At 39.9% G+C, this 23,151-nt stretch overlaps 1 protein-coding gene and 1 pseudogene across 3 annotated transcripts in view; one reads left to right on the top strand and one right to left on the bottom strand.

Annotated features, from left to right (window-relative positions):
- The window catches only part of SUVR5 (histone-lysine N-methyltransferase SUVR5), a 38,766-nt gene that overhangs the window by 3,440 nt on the left and 12,175 nt on the right, over nucleotides 1-23,151 (bottom strand). For all 3 annotated transcript variants that reach the window (XM_088978967.1, XM_088978982.1, XM_088978975.1), the window contains 7 exons: nucleotides 22,292-22,402; nucleotides 13,699-16,539; nucleotides 10,444-10,605; nucleotides 9,771-9,887; nucleotides 9,600-9,703; nucleotides 9,373-9,510; nucleotides 8,148-8,235 (listed from right to left, as the gene is read on the bottom strand). In XM_088978967.1, coding sequence (XP_088835093.1) covers nucleotides 8,148-8,235; nucleotides 9,373-9,510; nucleotides 9,600-9,703; nucleotides 9,771-9,887; nucleotides 10,444-10,605; nucleotides 13,699-16,539; nucleotides 22,292-22,402 — 3,561 coding nt within the window. The remainder of the gene's footprint in view (nucleotides 1-8,147; nucleotides 8,236-9,372; nucleotides 9,511-9,599; nucleotides 9,704-9,770; nucleotides 9,888-10,443; nucleotides 10,606-13,698; nucleotides 16,540-22,291; nucleotides 22,403-23,151) is intronic.
- Nucleotides 11,088-11,846, top strand: LOC148876943 (early nodulin-like protein 15; annotated as a pseudogene).

The following is a 23,151-nucleotide window of genomic DNA, read 5'->3' as shown; positions in this document are numbered from 1 at the left end:
TGTAATACCCTTAAACTAGACACTTAATGAGACTCGTGTTAGTTTAGAATGTTCACAACCAGTGGGTCGGTCTGGGGAGACCTATCCTGACAAGGCTGACACTGTGGTGCCACCAAGTCGGTTGGGGTGGCCTGTCTCAGCTGCCAGGGTGAGACCCTAGGCACATACAGTGTAGGATTAATTGAATCTATGAACTGGACCAGATTTCCAGTATTGCCTTGGACCTTGGAGATTGATGGGAAAAACTGGAAAGTTACACCCGACCCCTAGACTCGATTATGATACTGCACTAGGTGTCGGATTGAACTGTCTTTGATATACCAATCAATGAGATCCTTAGTGGGGGTCAAAACCTGGGTATGTCGGGACAGTCTGAGAATTCATCTGAGTGGGTGATCATAATGACAGGATCAGCCCCTTTGTCGGAAAAAGGTAATGATCGGGGATGCACTCTCACTAATGGAAACCAAGACTGCCAACAGCCGATTCCAATCATTGAGATTTGTTTTGCAAAATATATTTTATATGAGATATAAAAGTATATATTTAATGGTTTCTAAAAGGTTTGCAAAAGGTTTTAATTCCCATGATCCATATAAGCAGAGAGTGCAACATTGTTCCTTGCAACCGAAGGAGAGGTCCTCTCTTGTCGGGCAGTGTATGATCATTATGGGCTGAGAGGTTAAGTGTAAGACCATTGAGGATTATACCTGATGGGCTAATCTTGCATCTACCCACAGTCCCTGGGTGTTACAAGGTGGCTTGGCCCAGGGACCACTTAGGGTAAGTGTTGGGCCCATAGAGACCATGAGATGGTTTTCAGGGGGTGCGCTATCCATAACAGTGTATTCGGCCAGACCTTGTAACAAAGGTTGGGCCGAACCCATGTGGCTAATGTGTATATCAATGTTTGGGTCCCACGCCATACGAGGAAGCCCAACTGGGCAGTAGTTTGGAAGGCTAAGTAAATACATAACCTTAAATGGGCCTTAAGTCCATTTCGAACTGGGCTGATTTGATTAGTCACTTAAAGGGGCAAATTCTGAGATGGATCAACTGATAAGATTGGGCCCAGACCCTATCCACTTAGAGAGTCCAAGATCTAAATGAGATTTAGATCTGGAAGCCTCCTAATTAAACTAGGAGATGGCTGATCTAATCTGCACATAAGATAGGGGTTATCCCTTATCACTTAAAGGGACTTCTAATCCAAATTTGATTTGGATCAGCAACTCCTAATGGGATTAGGAGTTGATCCCTTTAAGTCTATAAAAGGAGGAGGGGGTGGCAGCCTTTAGACAAGCAATGCACAACTCTTGTTTTCAAAGCTGAAATCACAAGAAGAGAGAATTTTGCACCCTGTGAATACTCTCTTTCCGCCTCCTTCCTGCAGCCGCCGCCTCCACCAGTTCGATCTCCAGTTCTTGGGAGAAATCAATGTTCGATCTTGATACCAATCTTTTGGAGAAAAGATTGGTTGGAGCTGTATTCACAAGTCATCCAGTTGATTCTTGCGAAGGGTCAAGTTCTTTTGAAAGAACACTGTTGATTCTGCTCCACCCTGCACTGCGTCATCTTCAGTGGGAGCAAATTTTGGATCTTTCCTTGGGTGTGAACACCTCCATTGGGAGATACTACTTCTCTGTATCAGGTATAATCTCTCCCTACTCCTTTTGGTTCAGATCTGGTTCAGTTTATAGTTCAAGAATGATCCTTGAAAATATGATTTTCTAAATGGGGAATTCGATTCCTAGTCGAAGGGAGAGAAAAATTTTTGAAATTCACCCCCTTATTCCGCGATCTTTGGGCGTCCATGTGATAGATATCCTATCCCTTCAGGGAGAATTACTCCTATTAAGGCCACGCTTGCTAATTTACCTATTTTTTTCCTGTCGGTGTTTAAAATCCCAGTGAAGGTTGCTAATAGATTGGAGAAGTTAATGAGAGATTTCCTGTGAGAACCGGGAGAGGAAAAGAGGGGTCATAGAGTGAGCTGGGAGATAGTTTGTAGGAGTAAGACTTGTGGTGGCTTGGGGCTTGGGAATATTAGGAGAAGGAATATGAATGTTGGGAAAGTGGTTGTGGAGATTCCCATTGGAGAAGGAGAAGCTTTGGGCTAGAATAGTGGCAAGTATTCATGGGCTGGAGCATAATGGATGGGACGCTGGAATCAGAGCTAGGACCACAAGCAAGTCTCCTTGGAGCGCCATTCATGACCTACTACCAGTTTTCTCCCCTAATATCAAGTATGATTTGAATTCCGGTAACTCCATAAAATTTTGGGAACAAACCTGGGTGGGGAGTGCCCCTCTAAAGGATCAGTTTCATTCTTTGTTTGCTCTTTCTGATTTGAAAAATGAGCCAATCTCGTCTTTGACCACCCCGTCCTCTTCCATTTATGGGATTGGGTGGAACTTGGGTCTAAGAAGGGATTTGAGGGACTCAGACTTTGACATTATTTTGAGCCTTATTGCAATTCTTGATAACGTTGTCTTAGACCCCACTAGGGCGGACTCTAGAACTTGGACACCTTCTCCCAATGGCATTTTGACTTGTGCTTCTTTCTTCAAAGTCTTAAGTCAGTCCACCAGTCCTACCTCCCCTCCTTTTCCTGTTGATGAGGTTTGGTGCAGAGCAATACCTGAAGCCTATCTGGAAAGAATCAACACTGGTGATTTACTCCAAAAGAAGAGACCCAATACTTGTTTGTCACCTCAGTGGTGTGTTCTTTGTAAAGCGGATGGGGAGACTGGTTTTCACCTACTGGTGTCTTGCCATTTTGCGAGGTCAATTTGGGAATGGGCTTTGTCCCTATTTGGTTGTTGTTGGAACCCCCCATCAGACTTACAAGGCCTTTTTCCCCTTCTTTTTTCAGGTGGCGGATAAAAAGGGGTAGGACAATGTGGAGAGGACTAAGGGTTGTGGTATGTTGGACACTTTGGGAAGAAAGAAATTCTAGGATATTCTCAGAAGCTCAGAGAGGAGCAGCAGATCTGAGGGCTATCATTCATATTAGGGCGGTACAGTGGCTGAAATCTTTGGAGCTTTTCATAGATTACACTGTGGATGACATGTTGAGGAAGTTGGGTGAAATTAGTTGCACACAAACTAAGTCAGTAATGAGTGTGGCTCGGACCCCTCCACCTAGTGAATTTGTGAAATTAAACTTTGATGGGTGTAGCAGGGGAAATCCGGGACAATCGGGGATTGGGGGTGTTTATAGGGATGAAAATGGGGTCATTTCTGCCATGCTCTCAAGCCCTATTGGAGTGGGTGACTCCCTTAGAGCTGAGATCTTTGCAGTTATGGAAGGAGTCCAAAAAGCTAAGGAGTTGAACATCAGGAAACTCTTAATTGAAGGGGATTCAGAGGTGGTGATAGGGTGGCTGCTTAAAGATCACAATGGCTTATGGAAGTACAATAATGAGAGGAGGAAATTCAAGTGGCTGGTGCAGGAGATGGAGGTTAAGATACGTTGGGTTAAAAGATCGGCTAATTCCCTAGCTGACGGTTTAGCTAAACAAGGGGCAGAAAGGGATTCACCTTTTTGGGCCAAGTTGTAACTTTTAGTGTGTTTTCTTTCTTTTCTCTTTCTTTTTTCCTTTTCTTGGGATTCTTTGTTGCTCTTGGAAGATAAGCATGTTTGTCTTCCTTTCGTAAATCTTTTATTGATGAATTAATGAAAGTGTTATTGATCAAAAATAAATAAATAAATTCCAGATGTGGTAATGCTACAGAAAACCAAAAGAGCAGAATTTGATATCAAATGGGCAAGGAGTGTGTGGAGAGGTAGGGGAATTAGTTGGGTGGTGGTGTTACCTTCACGGAGAATTGCAGGGGGTGTTGTAACAATGTGGAAGAATGAGGTAGTTGTAGGGTTGGAGGAATTGATAGGCCAATTTTCAGTGTCCTTGAAATTTAGACAAGTGGATGATGGATTTGAATGGGTATTAACCAATATGGTCCAAATGATTACAAGAGAGGTGGAAATTATGGGAAGAACTGGCTGACAAAGGGGTTTGTGGGATGGACCATGGTGTTTAGGGGGTGACTTCAGTTTGATCAGATTCTGGGAAGAAACTAACAGTCCTAGGCAGAGATCTACCACAAGTATGAAGAGATTTAATCAATTTATTGATGGTTTTGATCTTAAGGAGATCCCATTGTCACAAAGATGTTACACTTGATCCAATCTTCAAGCAAATCCAATTTGCTCTAAGTTGGACAGATTCTTATTTTCAAATGATTGGGAAGAACACTGGGGGAATCTGAACTCTAGAGCACTACCGAGGGTGACTTCTGACCATTGGCCTATTGTACTCTGTAAGGAGGATGTGAGAAATGCGGGTCCCACTCCATTTAGATTTGAAAACATGTGGCTAGAACATCTAAGCTTCATTAAGAAAATTAAAGAGTGATGGTCAAAGAGAAATCCAGCAGTAGAGTGGAGTGGGATGCGGTTTCACAAAAAAAACTCTATTAAGGAATGGAATATATTAGAGTTTGGAAGACTGGAGGAAAGAAAGCAAAGTGTGATTACACAAATTGAAGATCTGGACAACAAAGAAAGGAGGGGTGGCATAACAGTAGAGGAGAGGGAGCAAAGATGGAAGTTGTGTAAACAGTTAGAGGATTATGTTCTCCAGGAGGAAATAAGTTGGAGGCAGAAGTCAAGATGTAAGTGGCTGAAAGAGGGGGGGCAAGAATACTAGGTGTTTTCATGCTTTAGCAAGTGACGGAAGGAGAAGAAACACTATTTCAAGGTTAGAGATTGAAGGGGTGACAGTCACCAGTCAAAGTGAAATTGCAGGAGCATTTGCAAATCATTTTAGGTCTATCTTCAGAAGGCCACTAAATAATAGGGTGTGGATTGAAGGTTTAGAATGGCCAACACTAAAGAGGTAAAAGAGGCGGTTTTCTCAATGGATAGATCAAAGGCACTAGGCCCTAATTGGCCCTTCCTATTGGAGGTGATAATTAGTTTTAGGTTTGGAGACACTTGGTGCAAATGGGTGATGGGTTGCATTAGGGAGTGTCATTATTCCATTTTGGTGAATGGGACAGTGGTGGACTATTTTCCAACTTTGAGAGTGATTAGACAAGGAGACCCACTATCTGCTTTTTCTGTTTACATTGGTTGAAAAAGTGTTGGGGAGACTAATTTCCCAAGCAGATTCTAGGGAGCTAATAAGAAAGTGGAGAGTTGGAAGAGAAAACATACCACTTGCACACTTGCAATTTGCAAATGACACAATATTGTTTTGTGAAGGGGATATCAATAGGATTAGAAATCTGAAACTAGCTATACAACTTTTTGAGCAAATATCAAATCTTAGTGTGAACTTTGAGAAAAGTTGTATAATTGGAGTGAATATGGGGGATGGAGAGGTTAGTGAGTGTGCAGACATTTTGGGGTGTGTAGTAGCCAATTGGCCATTAAACCACCTTGGTCTGCCATTGGGAGATAATCCTCAGAAAGGTGATTTTTGGACTCCTGTGGTGGAGAGGTTTGAAAAAGAGACTTGCCAACCGAAAGAAAAATTAATTCTCTTGGAGGGAGAATCACTTTGATTAGGCCTACTCTTGCTAACCTTCCTGTCCATTTTCTGTCAGTCTTTAAGATTCCGGCTACGGTGGCTAGCAAGTTGAAAAAATTAATGAGAGGCTTCCTTTAGGAGCCAGGGGAGGAAAAGAAGGATCATAGGGTTAGGTGGGAAGTAGTATGTAGGAGCAAGGAGGAGGGAGGCTTGGGAATTGGGAACATAAGGTTTAGGAATTTAGCATTACTAAGGAAATGGTTGTGGATATTTACTTTGGAGAAAGAAAGATTATGGGTAAAGATAGTGGGAAGTATTCATGGGTTGGCAGACAATGGACGGGACTCTGGGATCTCAGCATGGGCCACAAGAACATCTCCATGGAAAGCTATTCAAACTATATTGCCTTTGTTCTCCCCATGGATCAGGTATAATTTGCACTCAGGTAATCTTATTAATTTTTTGGAACATGTTTGGGTTGGGGATTCCTCCTTGAAAGACCAATTTCTAGGCATCTTTGCTATTTCTACCCTTAAAAATGAATCAGTTTCCTCTTTCCTTGTACCTTCTAACTCACCTTCCGGCTTCAGCTGGAATCTAGGTTTGAGAAGGGATGTCAGGGATATAGAGTTGGATAGTATCTCAGGATTATCCTCCCTTTAAGGGGTTTTCTTGGAGCCATCAAATACAGACAATAGAATTTGGACACTCACTCCATCAGGTGCTTACACTTGTGCCTCTTTTTTTAAGGCCCATTTACCTTCTTCTCCTGTTGGACTGTTATTCCCTGTTAAAGAAGTGTGGTGTCAACCTATACCTCCAAAGGTTGGGAGCTTTTGTTGGAAAGCCTTTCTGAGAAAAACTAATACAAGAGATCTACTTCAAAGAAAAAGACCCAATAGTTGTTTGTCCCCTCACTGGTGTATTCTTTGCAAATCCGATGGTGAGTCTAGATACTATTTACTAGTTTCTTGTCAGATTGTTAAAGTTATTTAGGAACGGTTTACTTCTTTGTTTCGGTGCAAGTGGACTCCCCCTCTAAATGTGCAAAGCTTATTCACTTCCATGCCCAATGGGCAAACCAAAAGGGCCAAGATCATGTGGAGATGTGTAAGGGCTGCAGTATGTTGGACTGTTTGGGAGGAGAGAAATTCAAGGACATTCTCAGATAAGGAGAGAAGCTTGGAAGTAATCCTGGAGACTACAAATAAGGGTGATACATTGGCTGAGATCTTAGGAGCTCTTGAAGGGATACAAAGGGTCAAGGAAATGCATATTAAAAAATTCATAATAGAAGGTGATTCTGAAATAGTGGTGTATTGCCTAAAAGAGGACAGTTCTATGCTCTAGAAATACAACGATGAAAAAAGGAAGTTCAAGTGGCTCACTAAGGACATGGAAAATCAGTGTACATGGATAAAAAGAAGTTCAAATGCATTGGCAGATGAGCTAGCTAGGCAAGGGGTGAATAGAAATGCTATCTTTTGGGCTGTTTTGTAATTATTTCATGGTCTAGGTGTACTTTAGATAGTAGGGAGTTAAGAATTTTTACCTCCCTCCCTTGTAATTCTGAATTTCTCAGTCATGAATAAAATTCATTGTTGTTGATAAAAAAATAATAATAATTATCTGTTTCTCAGGAGGTTGTTCTAATCTCAAAGTGGACCCTGACATTGAGCAGTATCTAAACAAAATAACCTTTTATATAGTCTTTTTTATTGCTTAATAGAGCTACACAACAGGGGTAGCCCACCCATAACCCTCCCCCCCAAACCCTGGTGACAGTAGGATTTGATCCTAAGTCTCTGCTATGACGAGCCAGAGACCTTACCAACTGAGCCAGTTGGCATTGTCATTATATTAAAATATTAAAATTTCTGGCATGATTAGAGTAGAACACTAAAACCAAGTGAAGCATCAAATTGGACTGGAGGATTGAACAGGTAGCCAGTACAGAGGGTCCCCCACCCAGTGAATGGTTTAGACCTGCCAAAACAACACATACCACACACCTTAGGCTAATAATAACAGGTACTTTTGTGAGTCATCCAATATGACCAGACAATTGAACCATTCAGACATCTAATCAGTAACCAAACAATTTGCATTAACCACCAAACCATCATTTACTTTGAACCCATTGTTTAGGTCAAAAATAGTAATCTTATGTCTCAACCATTTCATGCCATCAGAACTCGTATATACCCATAACATATAAAATAACAATGCTTTTTTTTTTTTGAAAAGCGGTAAAAAATTACACCCCCAAACATACACAAAATAATATTACTTTTGTGAGTAATTCAAAAAAGAGTTGTATGGTAGTTTTAGATGAGGTATTATGTTCAAATATTTTCATATTATTTCTCTCTACCCCCACCCTTCTTTTTTCTAGTTCTTTTGATGGTCTTTCTTATTCTTTCTAACATTAATATTTAATACCACCAGAATGTTTATATCCGTTGATGTGAGAGATCAAACTATTCATGCACATATGTGTTAAAGTTTTTCATGAACTATTTGCATCCAATCCTGTATCTTCACATAGGTAACATTAGCTGTGAAAGGAAGTCCATTAGTATTCCATCAGGTTAAGAGAAGAATTCATACATTTCTACTGGCATAGAGACCAATGTGTGCAAGCTGGCAATCCATGCTCTCCACCAGAACCAGGTAACTGACAAGGTTGGGCGAGCAACTACATAACCAATAAGCATATATCACCAATACATTAATATTCACCATCCTAGGCATAGCATATACAGCATAATAATGATGAAGGGGATTAAAAATCCCCGGAGAGACTACCTTGACAAATAAAAGCATCACTTGTCAATGCTTTAGTGCATAGTTGGTCATTTGGCCTCAATATGCCATGAGTTTGAAGCTTCAATTTGGAAGCCAGACGAGCACTCCAAATATGAAACTAAAGTTCAGTTACTTTATTTAATCATTCAGGTACAGAACTGTGAAAATGGACATAAGTGGTATGCTCATAGTTGTCAAGGCAATTCCTAGGTGACAAGGCGCCCTTGGTGGTTCACCTTGCCTAATCGCCAAGCAGTTTTGTATGTTGTGTTATAAAATACTTTTATATTAATTTTTTGAATAATTATAAAATAGACCTTCTTAAACTAAAATATTCATTTTGTGTCTTTATATACTAATTTCTTTTTATTATTTTCTTATTTGTTAGGGATTAATCAACAGTTCAATACAGGTGTTGCTAACTGCTGTTTTTTTTTTATCAATAACTGCTGTATTGAATCCTCAAAGACTTAAAAACCTGAACCAATAAGGAAGAACTTAAAATTTCGTCTAATCAACATATTTTCTTCTTCAATTTTTTATTTTATTCTTTTCCTATAACAAAAATAGGGGTTCAGCCCTTATATTTTTTTATTTTTCTTTACTTTCTTCTTTTTCTTCTCATGAACATGTTAATTTTCTATACTTTAACATGAAGCTTATACTTTTCTTTTGAAAATTATGGATAATTATTAAAGAAATATTGTTATGGAACCTAGGGAACTACCCTAGGAGAGATTTTTTTACATATAAAAATCCACCGCCTACATGACTAGGCAACACAGTGCCCCCTTGTCACCTAGCCTCGCCTTGGCACCTTGAAAACTATGGGTACATTATTTGAAGATAAGCCAAGATGTCAAATGTAAATTGTGTTAATTTCTCCAGTAGTTTGACTTCTAAATGGTAGGTGACCCACCACTTGAATCTTCCAAATTAATTCTAAAATGACCATGTTATGAACTATAGGTAGATCTTTGGCTTCCTCAATCAATCCATTAAGAGAATTAATAGATATAATCCTTGCCTGTGGTTGATGAACCGTGAAACATTCCCGAGTGTTGTAGCGTCAATAACACATGGAACAGCTCCTTCAGTCAATTCATTGATATCATTGATATGGGGGTCGATGCTATACAAATAGCTACAGCCTTCAAAACCATACCTGAAATTTTGAAATAGCATATACAAATGCAGATACATTAGAACCTACTAATGGAAACCAAAAAAGGTCGATGGCAAAGAATTCAAGACCTCTCGCTCCTCCTCTTTGCCTCCTGATCGGTTAAAACCTCCCCAATGTATTCACACACAAATGTCCCGCGTGAGATTGCTTCACCAGCTCTGACTGCCCAACCCTGCAAATTACCAAACAGTAAATAAATATAGATTTCATGACAACCATGAAAGAGTTGAAAACATTACCTTATTCTCTGTTTTGAAGACTTCTAGTTTGACTCGCACGCCATTCTGCAAAACCCTATTCCCGCAAGTTTTGTCACAGCTGCACATTGAATTGCACTCATAGACCAAATAGCCCTCCTACAAAGTATAGCAAGAAAAATCCCAAGCTTAATGCCCTGGCTTTACTATAAAATGAACTGAGTCCACTCAATATAGACAAGACTGTTGCAACAGAGCAGGACTTGAGAAATAGTGCACCCTGCTTGTGAGCATGTCAAGCGTGCAGGGAAGCTAGAAGCCAATTTTTTATGATCCTTGACTGATTTTTTTTGGTTGCATCTCAACTGAGATCTCATAGGCCAAAATTGATCCACAGGGATTACTGGCCAATTAAACTTTCTCTGTCAAAGGTTAGAAGTTAGGAACTTGACGGGCAGAGCAAAGGAGTTTCCAGATAACAGTGATTATGATCATCTTATCAGATGAAATTTTTGACATAGAAGATCTCTAGTGCCAAAGCACCTTACTGATGCAGCCATTACTTCCACAAGTACAGAGGAGCAAAAGGCCATATTTTCATCTATATAAATTACAAATATATATATATATAGGAGTAAAAGAGGCAAACTACTATTTACTAAATGATTGCATCTTGCTTATAAAAGAGGTTAATGGTGAAAGAGAATCAAATTACCTCCAAGATGATCCGGCCATGTTTATCATATGGAAACCTTCCATACATTGGCTTGCCATAGATGTCCTTTGCATTTTCATAATCATTATCGAAGAGATATACATGGTCACATTTTTCAGGATAACACATCGAACCTGGGCAAACACAGCCCAATTGCTTACTCTGCAGAGAGAACACATAAAACACATAATTATTCCTTATACCGAAAGAGAGACAAGGACCCAAATATGTGTCTGCATATTTTTTTTACACACATATACAAATATATTAATATATATAAACATGACCTAAAATTCTTAATAATGATAGTACCAAGAGATTTTGCATCCCATATTCCATGTGTACTATATATGAGGTACAAGCAAGCATTGGAAATCAACATGCTGATTCAAGTCAAGTCAAGTCAACTCCCAAGCATGGGAGTCAATCCAGGTTGTTGATTCAAATTGTACAAGACTCCAGTGATCAAGGCACCAAATCCAATTGCTCTCGCAATTTTCCGGGGATCGCATGATTCAGATTTCAGATGAGTAATATGTCTCTTAATAAGCACACTGAATTCACTCTCACCCATCCAATCTCTGAGACGACTAAGCAGTTGGAAGCTATTAGCTGTTGTGTTGCCCAGATAGAGATAGCCAATAATGGCTTTCTCTAGAGCTCTTACTTCATCTGTTGTGCTGGTGTTTCTCCTCTTCAGCTTCTCAGAAGCTAGAGAAATCATGGTTGGTGGAAAAACCATGCATGGAAGATCCCATCCTCTGAGTCCGACTCTCTGAACCAATGGGCCGAAGCAGCTCGTTTCCAAATTGGAAACACACTGGTTTGGAAGTATGACGCCAACAAAGATTCTGTATTGTGAGTGATGAAGGCGGCTTTACACCAGCTGCAACCAAGGTTCAAAATATCGATACAGGACAATACGCCGGTAGGGCGTATCGGCCTGTATCGGTACTGTTTTTTATGTTCTTTTTAACTGGTTCAGAGGGGCCAGTTTAAGGCCGGTCTACCCCCTGAACCACTCTCCGACCCAAAACACCCCCTGTAGGGGTGTATTGGAAGGCTCCGATACGATACGTATCGGCCATAACGAAATTTTGATCCTTGGCTGCAACATATCAAGCCCCATTGCTGATGCTGAGTACAAGGATGGCAACAGAAAGATTGTGCTCGACCGATCGGGGCCATTCTATTTCTCAGTGGAGCCAATGGACACTCTGAGTAAGGGGCAGGAGCTGATTGCAGTTGTGCTTTTTCCAAGAAGTGGGTTCATTAGCTTTTCTCTAGCGCCATCTCCAGCAGAAATTGAGGGACCCTCTGTGGCTCCGACAAGCAGTGCTACAAGCATGAAGGGTGGGTTGATGGTTGTACTTGGGAGCTTGGTGGGGATGGTTTTGTTCTGAGAGGAGGAACAGATCAACTGGGTTTGGTGGGGAACTTCAGGTTTCCATCTTCAGGGGATTATTTCATTCATTTATTGATTATTTTTGTTGGGAATTTTTGGGCATGAGTTTGTTACAGTTACCAGGATTATAATGAGATTTCTATAGATTAAATCAATATATATATAAGAAAAAAGAATGTTTTGAAGGCTTGCATGATATCATTCTCTATATTTGGGAACCAGTGGTGAAGCTCTAAAGAGAACCTAAGAAATAAGACCCATTTAAATCAATTGACAAGGATGAGTGCAACACCAGAGATTCAACTATTATAGAGTGCAACACTGAAAATGAGTAACATATGTGATTTTTCTTATCTTTTCCTTTCTTTCTAATCTCCAGACAATTCTTTTTATTTCAAGATTCAACCTTTAGGAATCAAGATCAATAATTCAGGCATCTGAAATTCTTGAAGACTGGTTAATTCAAGCTTTTTACTAACAAAATTATTAGGTTTCTTCTTGAAAAACCTCGTTCATTTTAGTCTCGAAGTCGCAAGACTTTTTTGTCTTCTCAAGGAACATGGAACTCTCTTGTAGAAAGATATTTTTTTCTTTTGTTATTTTCTTACACAAATTATTTGTATTATGATCTAGACACTCCTTTTGTTCGGAAAAACTGTGAACATTTCATCATCTTTTTGTACTCTAGTTTCTTTACATGCTTTTCTTTTGGTAACATGCTGCATGTTACCAAAAAATATCTAAGCCTTAGGTCATCGATTTGAGTCGTTCCATCTTTTTACATGTTTTATGTTTTTACTCATTCGGAGTTCCTTTGAAATGCCCCTCCAAATTTAATTTAACAGGGACGCCTAGCCTCCCAATAACAAAAGTGTACCATTGAATCCTCCTTTTTTACGTTTTTCAAAATGCTTCTTAGTTATCCTTGGAGGGTGTTTTTAACTGCTAATGAAAATGTTTAATATAAAGACATATTGTGGGAAAAGGTAATGGTATGGGAAATGAAAGAAAATCGATATTGTAATTGTGCAGGCCAAAAGGCTCTCAGACAATTCTCTAATTCAGAATGAAAAGGAAAAAAAAAAGAATCAAACCTAATTTGAAATACTTCTATTGTGGACTGAAACATTTTATAAGATGAAATGGCAAATAGGTAGCACCAAAGTCAATAATACAAGAACTCAAAAAAGTAGGACTTGAACTCACAATTATACAAGAACTCAAAAAAGTAGGACTTGAACTCACAATTTTCTGATTAGAAGTCTTGACATTTTTTAGGTTTTATAAAAGAAATGCTAAAATGCATTAAGATATAAGTAAGTTATATCATGTCAACATCATCATCCATACCTTATCCCAACATGGGGCAAGCTACATGATATAAGTTATATCATGTACTAATTATAATTTATAATTTTTTTAATATTTCATACTTTTTATGAGTAATCAAAAAGTTGATAAGTTGTCTCACAAGAAAAGGATTGATCATTAAAAAATTAAACATTTCATATTTGTTATAAATTAAATCAAATAAATGTATGACAGATGGAGTCAACTCTATGACTTCCTAGTTGACTCCACTACTGGTACTGGACTTGCCAGCAGTAAAATGCTCAATCAGCAAGCCATGCAAGCAAGAACATCCACACCAATCAGCACATTCAATGTGGGAAAACTCATGAACAAGGATCAACTTAATGTAGAAGGTTTATGACTATTGACCTTGGTACCTCCACACTCCAAAGTGAGACCACAAGAATGTGAAACAGACATTCGTGTATCAAATGCCAACATACCTGTCAGGAACTCAAGGTTGGTTGGTAAAGATCAAACATGAGGAGAAGAATTACCTCTGTATCAAGCCCAAGGGATGGATGAATCAACCGCTCTGTCACATAGACAAAGCCCTCCCAAGGCATGGAGTATTCCTCAATTCGGCCACTAGACTTTTGTTCTTCAGTATTGGGAAGGGAACCCATGAGATTTTCATCAACCACACATGCCACTGGAACTGACTCCCGCCCAAAGCTTACATCTTCACATAAAACTATTTCTTTCCTCATGGGGATTGATTTGATATGACTGCAATCGATTACATAGTGACATTCATCCATTTCCCACCCCTCACTGCTCATTGTAACTTGTGAAGATATGGATTCCACCGAGCCACTTGGAAGAGGCATCAAGTGGGGATGATTAGAGGCCATGAATGGTTTACATCCTTTAGGACAGATAAAACCTTCTTGGTGCCATTTAATTTCAATATTGAGCTCACTGCATAGTTTAGCTGCTTTCAGGTAAAAACGCTCAGGCAATACTCCATACTTATCTGCCAGTGTAGTCTCCAGAGTTTTCCTGCAGCAACTGGAGCGAGCAATAGAAAGAATCTCAAGGTTATTTGGTCGGAGTTTTGTTTTCTGAGATTCAGAAAACAAGATTTTTGCAAGATTTGAGCATTGATGTTCTTCCAAACTACCAAACCCTGTGGTCTCCTTTACCTGAGTTTGCACTTTTATTTGCCCAGTGCTCACTGAACTTGAGGACTGGATGTGTTTCTTCATACTTAAATTACTCCTATTCTTGATCCTAAACGATGCAGCTCCAAGGCTTTTATTAAAACTAGGACGGCTTAGTCTACCTGATTTTAGCCTATAAGCATTGATGTGAATCCCTCTCTTAGGGGGGCGTTGGTTTATTGCATTGGGATCCATATGAGCTGCTTGATGATGGCGACCAAGATCAGGCAGGAGATCAAACTTCAATCCACAAAACCGACAGATGAACTTCCGTAACTCACCTTGGCTGGTGGACTTATCCTCCACTGCATCTTTATTTTCCACCCCAAGTTTTGGAGGAGAAGCCTGGCTTGTTGAGAGCACATGCTGTTGAGGACTGCTTGAAAGCTTGAAATCCATGGAATGAACTGAGAGGACATGCAACCATAACTGTTCAGGATTAACAAAATGGCTAGCACAAGGCATACATTGAAAAAGGATACATTGTTCAAGGAATTGGACTCCATGTCTCTCTGTCACATGGGTCTCAAGGACTTTCTTGTTAGTGAATGAATTCATGCAGATTGCACATGCATACCCTCTGAACAGCCATTGTGCTTCTTTTTTGTGAACATCCATCCAATGGTTACCAAGCCCTTCATCATCAAAAAATTGCTCTGTGCAAATCTTGCATTTAACAGTCTTGTGAACATCTTGACTGCTCTCCTGGCCCACAGACATTAGCACAGCCTGCTCTGTACCAGTAGAGAAAACTGGTTTATTTTTATCATCATCTAAGCCCCAAAGCCTCTTCAATTTCTCTTTTTCATAGGAAACTAATTTCATAAGGTATTCCCCAACACATAAATCTTTAGAAGCTTCAGATAAGATCCACTGAAGTTGAGTCCCCCTAGGAACCGGGTTTCGGAGGGATAGGACACTTTTAACAAAGTTGTAAAGTAGCTCACACGCTCGATGTAAATGCAACTTTTGCGTCCGAGAGCTGCAACCTCGTAGAAGTTCAATAAACACTTCTTTTGATATTATCCGACTCTTACCATTCCTTGCACGTTTGAGCCAGCTTGGAAGATGTTTTTCACAGTACAGTGTATGCAGCCTTGCATTGTCTGGACAAGAATCACTGTTGTTCTGGTGGCTAGATCCAATGCAAAGTTGCAAATCTCCACTATCATTGTCTTTAATGGAATGATCACATTTCCCAATTGAATTCTTATTTGCATCCAAGGTTCTTTGCTCCACAAGTAAGACTGTTTGCTCTCCAATCGAATTTTGCATTTCTGCTGCTAATGTTATTTCTTTGCAATATGTAGTTTCTGAACTAGAAATCTTCTCTATGTCCATTCTCTTAAGAATATTCACTGATAGACTTGATGAATTTTCAGCATCCATCAGAGACTGACTGTTGTTAAGTCTGTGTTTCTTGCAAAATGGGGAACCATATTGGGACCGATGCTTACATCTTGTGCCATGAGTGGTGATGCCTTCACACATAGGTGTGTTAACAGGGGTGCCTTGTTCTGCTTGCTCAACTTTACCCAGTGAACGGACAGCCAAATGCACACAACAGTAAACATCACCATCATTTGCCCACCTCCCACATTGCCTCTGCTTGGCTTCAATAAAAGCCATGCATTGGCGGTACTTATTCCCAGGATCCAGTGGTTTTTTACCAACTCCATCCACATGCATCTCTTCTGTTTCTGTGGTTTGCATGAGCTTAGGATTATCAGGTTCAACTACAATTTCTTCCCATCTGCTGGCCACACCATTGGAATATTCTGATGGGGCATGTGTCTCAGCAAATGTTTTACAAGGCTCAGATACCAATGCAGTGGCATTTCCAACACCCTGTCTATTGAAAAATTCTGTCTCAATCTCAACAGTGTTATCCTGAGGGGGAACCCCATGAGGTTCCTGGGATTGCACTTGGGGGACATACATGTCTGCACGACGAACTTCTAGCTTAGGCCTTTTCCTGCTAATATGGACATCTGCTACAATAGAATCATCACTGCTTTGCTGCCCTGTCTCTCTGCCACTTGCTAATGGGTGTGACATTGAAAACCACTTCATGACCTCCTGCTTCCAAGTCTTCCACTCAGAGTTCAACTGAGGCTGCACAGGTGCATTCCAGAGTGCTCCGACCTCATTCCACAAGATAGAATTAATTAGTTCCTGTATTAGAAAAAGAAATCAATATTAAAAGGTTATTGAACATATACATGATTCAAATTCCAAAACCACAAATAAATTCCACATATCAGAACATTTTGAAGAAAGAGATTGCAATATATCATCAACGTAAATTATGACTAGCCAGACTATTTAAACCATCCAAATACATGACCTCTTTGGCTACATTATATTCCATTGGCCAAAAGAAAATGGAAGGATGCCAGTGAAGTTTGAAAATGATTCACATGACTTAGACATAGGATAAAAGGTCAGACCCAATGTTGATCCCAATTATATGGGATCTTGGGAGGGGGGTAAACTGGATACAGACCTAACATTTGGCCTTTTTGCATAAAGTGGCTATTCTCAGACTTGATACCTGCATTCTCATGCTTGCCGGCCTGAGATTTTACCATTGCACCAAGCAATAGTCCCTACGTACTTGATGTTTCAGCAGTAAATAATCCAAGAAAATAAGAAAGAAATATGCAGAAATCAAGAGCAAAGGTTCAGCAAGGTAAAGGAATAAGGAAAGAGAAGAATGAGAGAAAACATTCCCAATGTGAGATCCCACTTCCTTTTATAATAAACTTCTCTAACTACAACTACAATAACTGTTCTGCCCTTAATAAGTCAGGCGAGACAAAAGCCAATAAATAAAAAGAGATAAGGACAAAGTTCACTAACAATCAAATAATATGGCCCAATAACTAACAAATATAAATAGCTCATAAAGAAAGATAAAACAAGCCTAATAAACAATAAAAAGAATAGTTCGATCTCTCAGCACTCCCTCTCAATCTGGGCATAAAGATTAATCATGCATTGCTTGCTAATACTGTTAGGTACTGCCTAACTCAGGGTTCGTTAGAGTGAACCGAACTCCTAAGGGGAGAGAGAAAACTGGAGAAGAGAGAGAGAGAGAGAGAGAGAGAGAGCTGGATGTTTGAATGGAATTCTTCCCTGATCATTTCTTCCTCTGGTCTTTATAGCCCAGTAAGCTGTTTATAGTTTGTTACAAGACTGTTACATTGTTTTAACTGTCAGCCCACTTGGATTAACTTCTTGCTGATGTGGCTTCCTTTTCTTGTAAACTTAATATGTGGGCTGGCTGTTCCCATATATGGGCCTTGGTTTGCTGCAGCTCTTGGTCTTAACTAATCCCCCCCCCCGGTTGAGCTGGACCTTGCCCTCAAGACTGCATGGGCTGGCTGTTCCCATATATAGGACCTTACATTGGTAGGAGACGCATCCGGCAATAGTGGAATTCCGTGGTCATGACTCCTGATTGGGGGTAGATTCGCTGGCTCTTTGAAGACTGCAGCATATTGCTGGAGAAGATTACTGAGTTGTTGCTTGTAATCAGTTTGAGTCAATGTATCCTGGGCCTTGGATAATGTTGGGCATGTATGATTTAATCCCTTGATAATGGGCTGATTTGGGTCCTGTGCTTCTTTCAACAAGGATGACAAGCTTACTGAGCTGGCTCAGCTAGCTGAGTGGCCTTGTAAATGTAATCTTGTTCCTCCTATCATGAAATCCATAGACAAATGGGCCCAGTTGCATAGAACTGGCCCAAGTTGCTGCAATCATTGAATCCCCAATACAATATCGGCTCCACTTAACTCCAGTGGGTAAAGATCAACCACAAATTGTTGATCTTGAATGCATAACCCAATATCTATGCAAATTCCATCACATTGAAGTGAGGTCCCATTAGCTACATGGACCTTAAATGAGGTTGTGGGCTGAACTAGTAACCCCAACCGTTTGACTAGCACTGTGGTTACAAAGTTTAGGATGATACCACTATTGATGAGGATAGACACTTGGCGACCCCGAACTAGTCCTGTCACCCTCACGGTTTGGGATGATGAAAACCCAACTAGGGCCTGTAATGAAATTAAAGGTTGTATGGCATCAGGCCAATTTTGTTCGCCAGTCGTTGATCTTTCCTTCTGGTTGTCGATCATCTTCTTCATCCTCAATCTATAATAAGAAGGCTTGTTGAGACTTGCATCTATGGCCTGGGTTGAACCTCTCTTCGCAATTGTAGCAAAGACCTTTGTCTCGGCGATTCTGCATCTCTACTCAAGTTAGCTTCTTGAATGGAATAACGGGACTTGGGCCTAAGTTACCTGGTGGTTTTCCTAAGATGTTGCCTTCTTTAATGGGTCTTGTCCCTCCCGGTCTTGGTGCTTTAAAGATTTGTTCGTCTGCTACCATGGGTTGTCCAGACGTCAAGCTTGAGCTATCTTTTCTTCTTAGGTGTGGGCTAGGGCTGTTGCGGCCATCACAATGGATGGATGCATCACCTTGACCTCTCCAACCATATTTCTTCTTTGAGTCCTCCCACAAAAGCTCCGACCAATGCCTTCTCCAGCCACCCCTAGACTCTCAACGATAGACATTCAAACTCCAAATGGTAGTCACAGATGCTTCCTACTTGTTTTATCTTTGCGAGACTCTCATCAAAATCTTCATAAACCGAAATCCCCAAATCGGACACACAGGGCATCAATGAAGTCGAGCCACGAAATACAGGGGTGCCTCAACAATACCACCGATACCAAAGGATTGTGTCTCCATCCAAATGCATTGCCACGAGTGCCACTCTATCTGGTCTGGACGCCTCGTTGTACTCGAAGAATCTTTCCACCCTTTATATCCAAGGAATGGGGTCTCCTGAGAAGACCGGAAAGCTTAGTTTCATGTTCCTTTCCAAGGTGGAACTACTTCTTCGGTTACTCCCCTAGGTCACCCTATTTTGGTTGATTTCTCTGTCTTCAACCAGCGGGTTCTATTCTAGCCTTTGCAAGATTTCTGCCAGTGTATCCTTGATTCCTCACACATCGCCAGAGACATGGACAAGCTCGACCTCCACCTGATCAACTCGTGCCTCCATGGACATAGCTCAAGTATTGGTCATCAGCTCTGATACCAAACTGTTAGGTACTGCCTAACTCAGGGTTCATTAGAGTGAACTGAACTCCTAAGGGGAGAGAGAAAACTGAAGGAGAAGAGAGAGAGATGGATATTCAAATGGAATTATTCCCTAATCCTTTCTTCCTCTGGTCTTTATAGCCCAGGTAAGCTGTTTATAGTTTGTTACAAGACCGTTACATTATTTTAACAGTCTGTCCACTGGGATTAACTTTTTGATGATGTGGCTTCCTTTTCTTGTAAACTTGACATGTCGATTGGTTGTTCCCATATATGGGCCTTCATTTGCCACTGCTCTTGGTCTTAACAAATACACTATTGGAACTTTCTTGTGCACTTCTTTGGTGAAGGCAAGGTTCAAAGTATCAATACAATACGCCCGAGACAAGGCATATCGTATCACATCTTTAAGCCCCAATACACCTATTTATAGGTCTTTTTACAATCTCCTTTTTTACACTAAATAATGTATATAATTATACTTAACACTAAAATTAAAAAAAAAAAGAAAAAAACTAAAAAATAATAAAAGGCGAATCGGTTAAAGTACTGATTTGAACCATGGATGAAGGCTGTCGGTATCAAAGGAAGACAAGCCTTTCCAAAGTCATATGCTCTCTGATAAAATGTTTGTTAACTTTTTTTTTTTTTGCTAATTAAACACAACAGCAACAAAGCAAATACAAGCAGTCAAGCTAAGCCTGTCAGTATCAAAGGATTGAAAGTCACATGCCCATTCAAGCAGTCATTTCAAACATAATGTTTGTCAACTTCAATGTGTTTTGTTCTGTCATGTTGTACTAGATTATGGGCTATATTGACAGCAGCCCAATTATCATAATACAACATCATATGCCTATCATTATCAATCCCAAGGTCCTCTAACACTTGTGTTTCAGGGATCTGCAGTACTTTCCAGCAGGGTTCCAAACTCCATCAACTGCTTTTGATCACCTCCAGTAGACTCCATTACTTCAAATTACAATAAATAACTCAAAAACATATCAAGAAACAATATCGTGTATGAATCCTGACTTATAGTCAACAAGCAAGACTATCTCTCAGTGTTGCCCAACCCTAGCACCCATGGGACAAAAGAGAAACCGGAACTGCTCGCTCCAGACTCTCCAAAACTCAGATTGATGGCTGTCGATCTCAACTATGGTGAAAGGAGAACTAAACAAACCCCAATTACCAGCCCCAATCATAGATAATAACCCTTATCATATGATCAAAAACTCAACTTATTCTGGATTCTCGGGCAGCAGAACTAGGAAGTGCTTCTAGGCTACAAAAATAACCTTGCTCTTTTCCACAAACCTCTACTAGTCAGGCGACAAGAATAAGAGTGGTCAGAAACTTCAATCACCCATGTGCACTGCTGATCCTAGTGATACATGGGTCTAATATGCAAGAGAGAACCTCAGCTCTGATACCAACTTGATGTTTCAGCAGTAAATAATCAAAGAAAATAAGAGAAAATGTACAGAAACCAAGAATAAAGGTTCAGAAAGCTGTAGGAAGAAGAAGAGAGAAGAATGGAGGAAAAGGATGAGAGAAAACACATGGTGTTTGCTTCCATTGCCATTTATCAGAAAATTAATGCCAGCTCAGCGCCAAATAGGTGTTTCCCCCAAATGGATTCTGAAATTTTGTTTGGTTAAGTTGTTTATCAATAAAACATTGTTCTCTGGTTGTGAGAGCCGTCATTGGAGGAAACGTCATTTTGACGTTTTCCCCAACAGAAGTGTTTTTTTACTCTTTGGCTTATGTCATGCCTAATGGCACCTAGTTGTCATAAAATAACAAAAAACATTGCCCTGATTTTCAAGGGAAAATTTGTACAAAACATTTTTCTGATAAACAGTCCCTAAATTATCAGAATTGAGGTAGCTCATGCAATGTGCTATTGAAAGCTTCATTTCTTATTTTAGGTGAGATAATCAGGTGAATGTTCTCTCATTCACTAAATTGCATCTTAAAGTGTCAGCATGAGGTCTTTCATAAGTTTCAACTTAAGCATTATCCTAAATGATGTATCATATTTTATCCTTCTTAGGTGTAGGCAAGTAGCCCTAATATGTTATAAAATGAGGGAAAGTGGATTAACTGGTTTGGTCATGCAGGAAAGACCATCTACAGCACCAGTGAGAAGTGATCTGTTACAGGTTGAATGGTTTATAAGAACTAGGGGAAGGCCAAAAAGGACACAGGTTCAAGTAGTGAAAAATAATTTGGGGGCACACACTGTAACAATGGATATGGTACTGAACAGAGTGGAGTGGCCGAACAGGATTCATATAACCAACCAACCCCATATAGTTGGGACAAGGCTTAATTGAACAGTGTTATAAGGTCTTATGGTGGTATCAATTTTTCGGCTTGAAAAAAGTACCAAGGTGGTACACAATGGCAATAGGATGGGTGTACAACCTTCTCTGAAGGCCCATATAGCCTAGAGCGAACAGTTTGTTCAATTGGTTTCCTAGATTGGCAAAGTCTATTATGAGCTACAACACCTAGATACCTGTATGGTAACATCTCATATTAGACACTATAACACCCATATCATCCTAATTCTGAAGGACTAGGAGGGGGAACTACATATGCCACAATAAATTACAGAACACAGTACCAGAATGCAAAAATTAAAAATTAAAAATAAAGCCTGCCTGGAGACATCCTTCAAACAAATTTACAGCCACCAAGAAATTAAAAAAAATAAAAAAAAGATTGCATGTTTGATCCATTAACACAAAATATACCAAGAATATTTTACATAAATGTAATGAAAAATCAGGGCAATCACCTCTTTCAGCAATTCAACTGATTCAGCACTTTGCGCATTCTGACATTGCTGTGCCCAAGAGTCAAAAGAATGTTGTAGCCAATCAGGGCTTATGAAACGCTGCAATATCATCTGTAATTTAAAGAAGCAATGATACTTTAATTTCGATGTATTTATAATACTTAATAAATGTGATGATTCTATAAAAATAGTAATAGAGAAAGTACAATTACAGCAGGCAAATTAAAAAAAAAAATCAAGGTCTTAAGTCATAGAGAAAGCTTGCAATAAAAGAACACTCCAAAGGGAAATTTGTAGGACTCATTTTTCCATGTTATTCATCAAGACATTTTTAAGCTAAAAATTAACAAAATCAGATTGTCAGAGCAATTTCTCCCATCCATCTATCAGAAAGATTGTGCTAAATGGTCAGAGACAAAACTAAATGATTACAATGACCACATCAAGTTGGTTCTAGATCCAAAGAAGTTGTTGGATTGAACCTACCAAATGGTGAACTACTTCATCTGTTCATGACATGGTAAGATGTTCAAGGAGTGTAGTAACAAACTCTGCTTTTGATATCACAGGGCATTGAAAAAAGAAGCCAATGACAGGTTTTTCCACTGTTTCAGACAAGGTAAAGGAAGCCGGTGAGAGTGCTCCAGAAGATATTATCAGTTAAAGAGGCGGTGGATCAACATCTTATGCTAAGCGATAATGGGGATTTGGAGGAACGGATGGAGACAGCTAAGACGGGAGAAAAGTCTGATGTGGAAGGTGATACAAGAAATGGCTTTTACTTCACTGATTCGAAGAGCAAGGTCCTTTCCAGTGAGACTGGCAGTAGGGAGTTGGGCCAGGAGATGGAGGGAGTTACA

Source organism: Nelumbo lutea, chromosome 1 (assembly GCF_056320005.1).
Source record: "Nelumbo lutea isolate HS-2025 chromosome 1, American lotus-T2T, whole genome shotgun sequence".
NCBI classification, from domain to species: Eukaryota; Viridiplantae; Streptophyta; class Magnoliopsida; order Proteales; family Nelumbonaceae; genus Nelumbo; species Nelumbo lutea.
The sequence above is the reverse complement of the archived record's forward strand: the minus strand, read 5'-3'. Positions and strand labels throughout refer to the sequence as shown.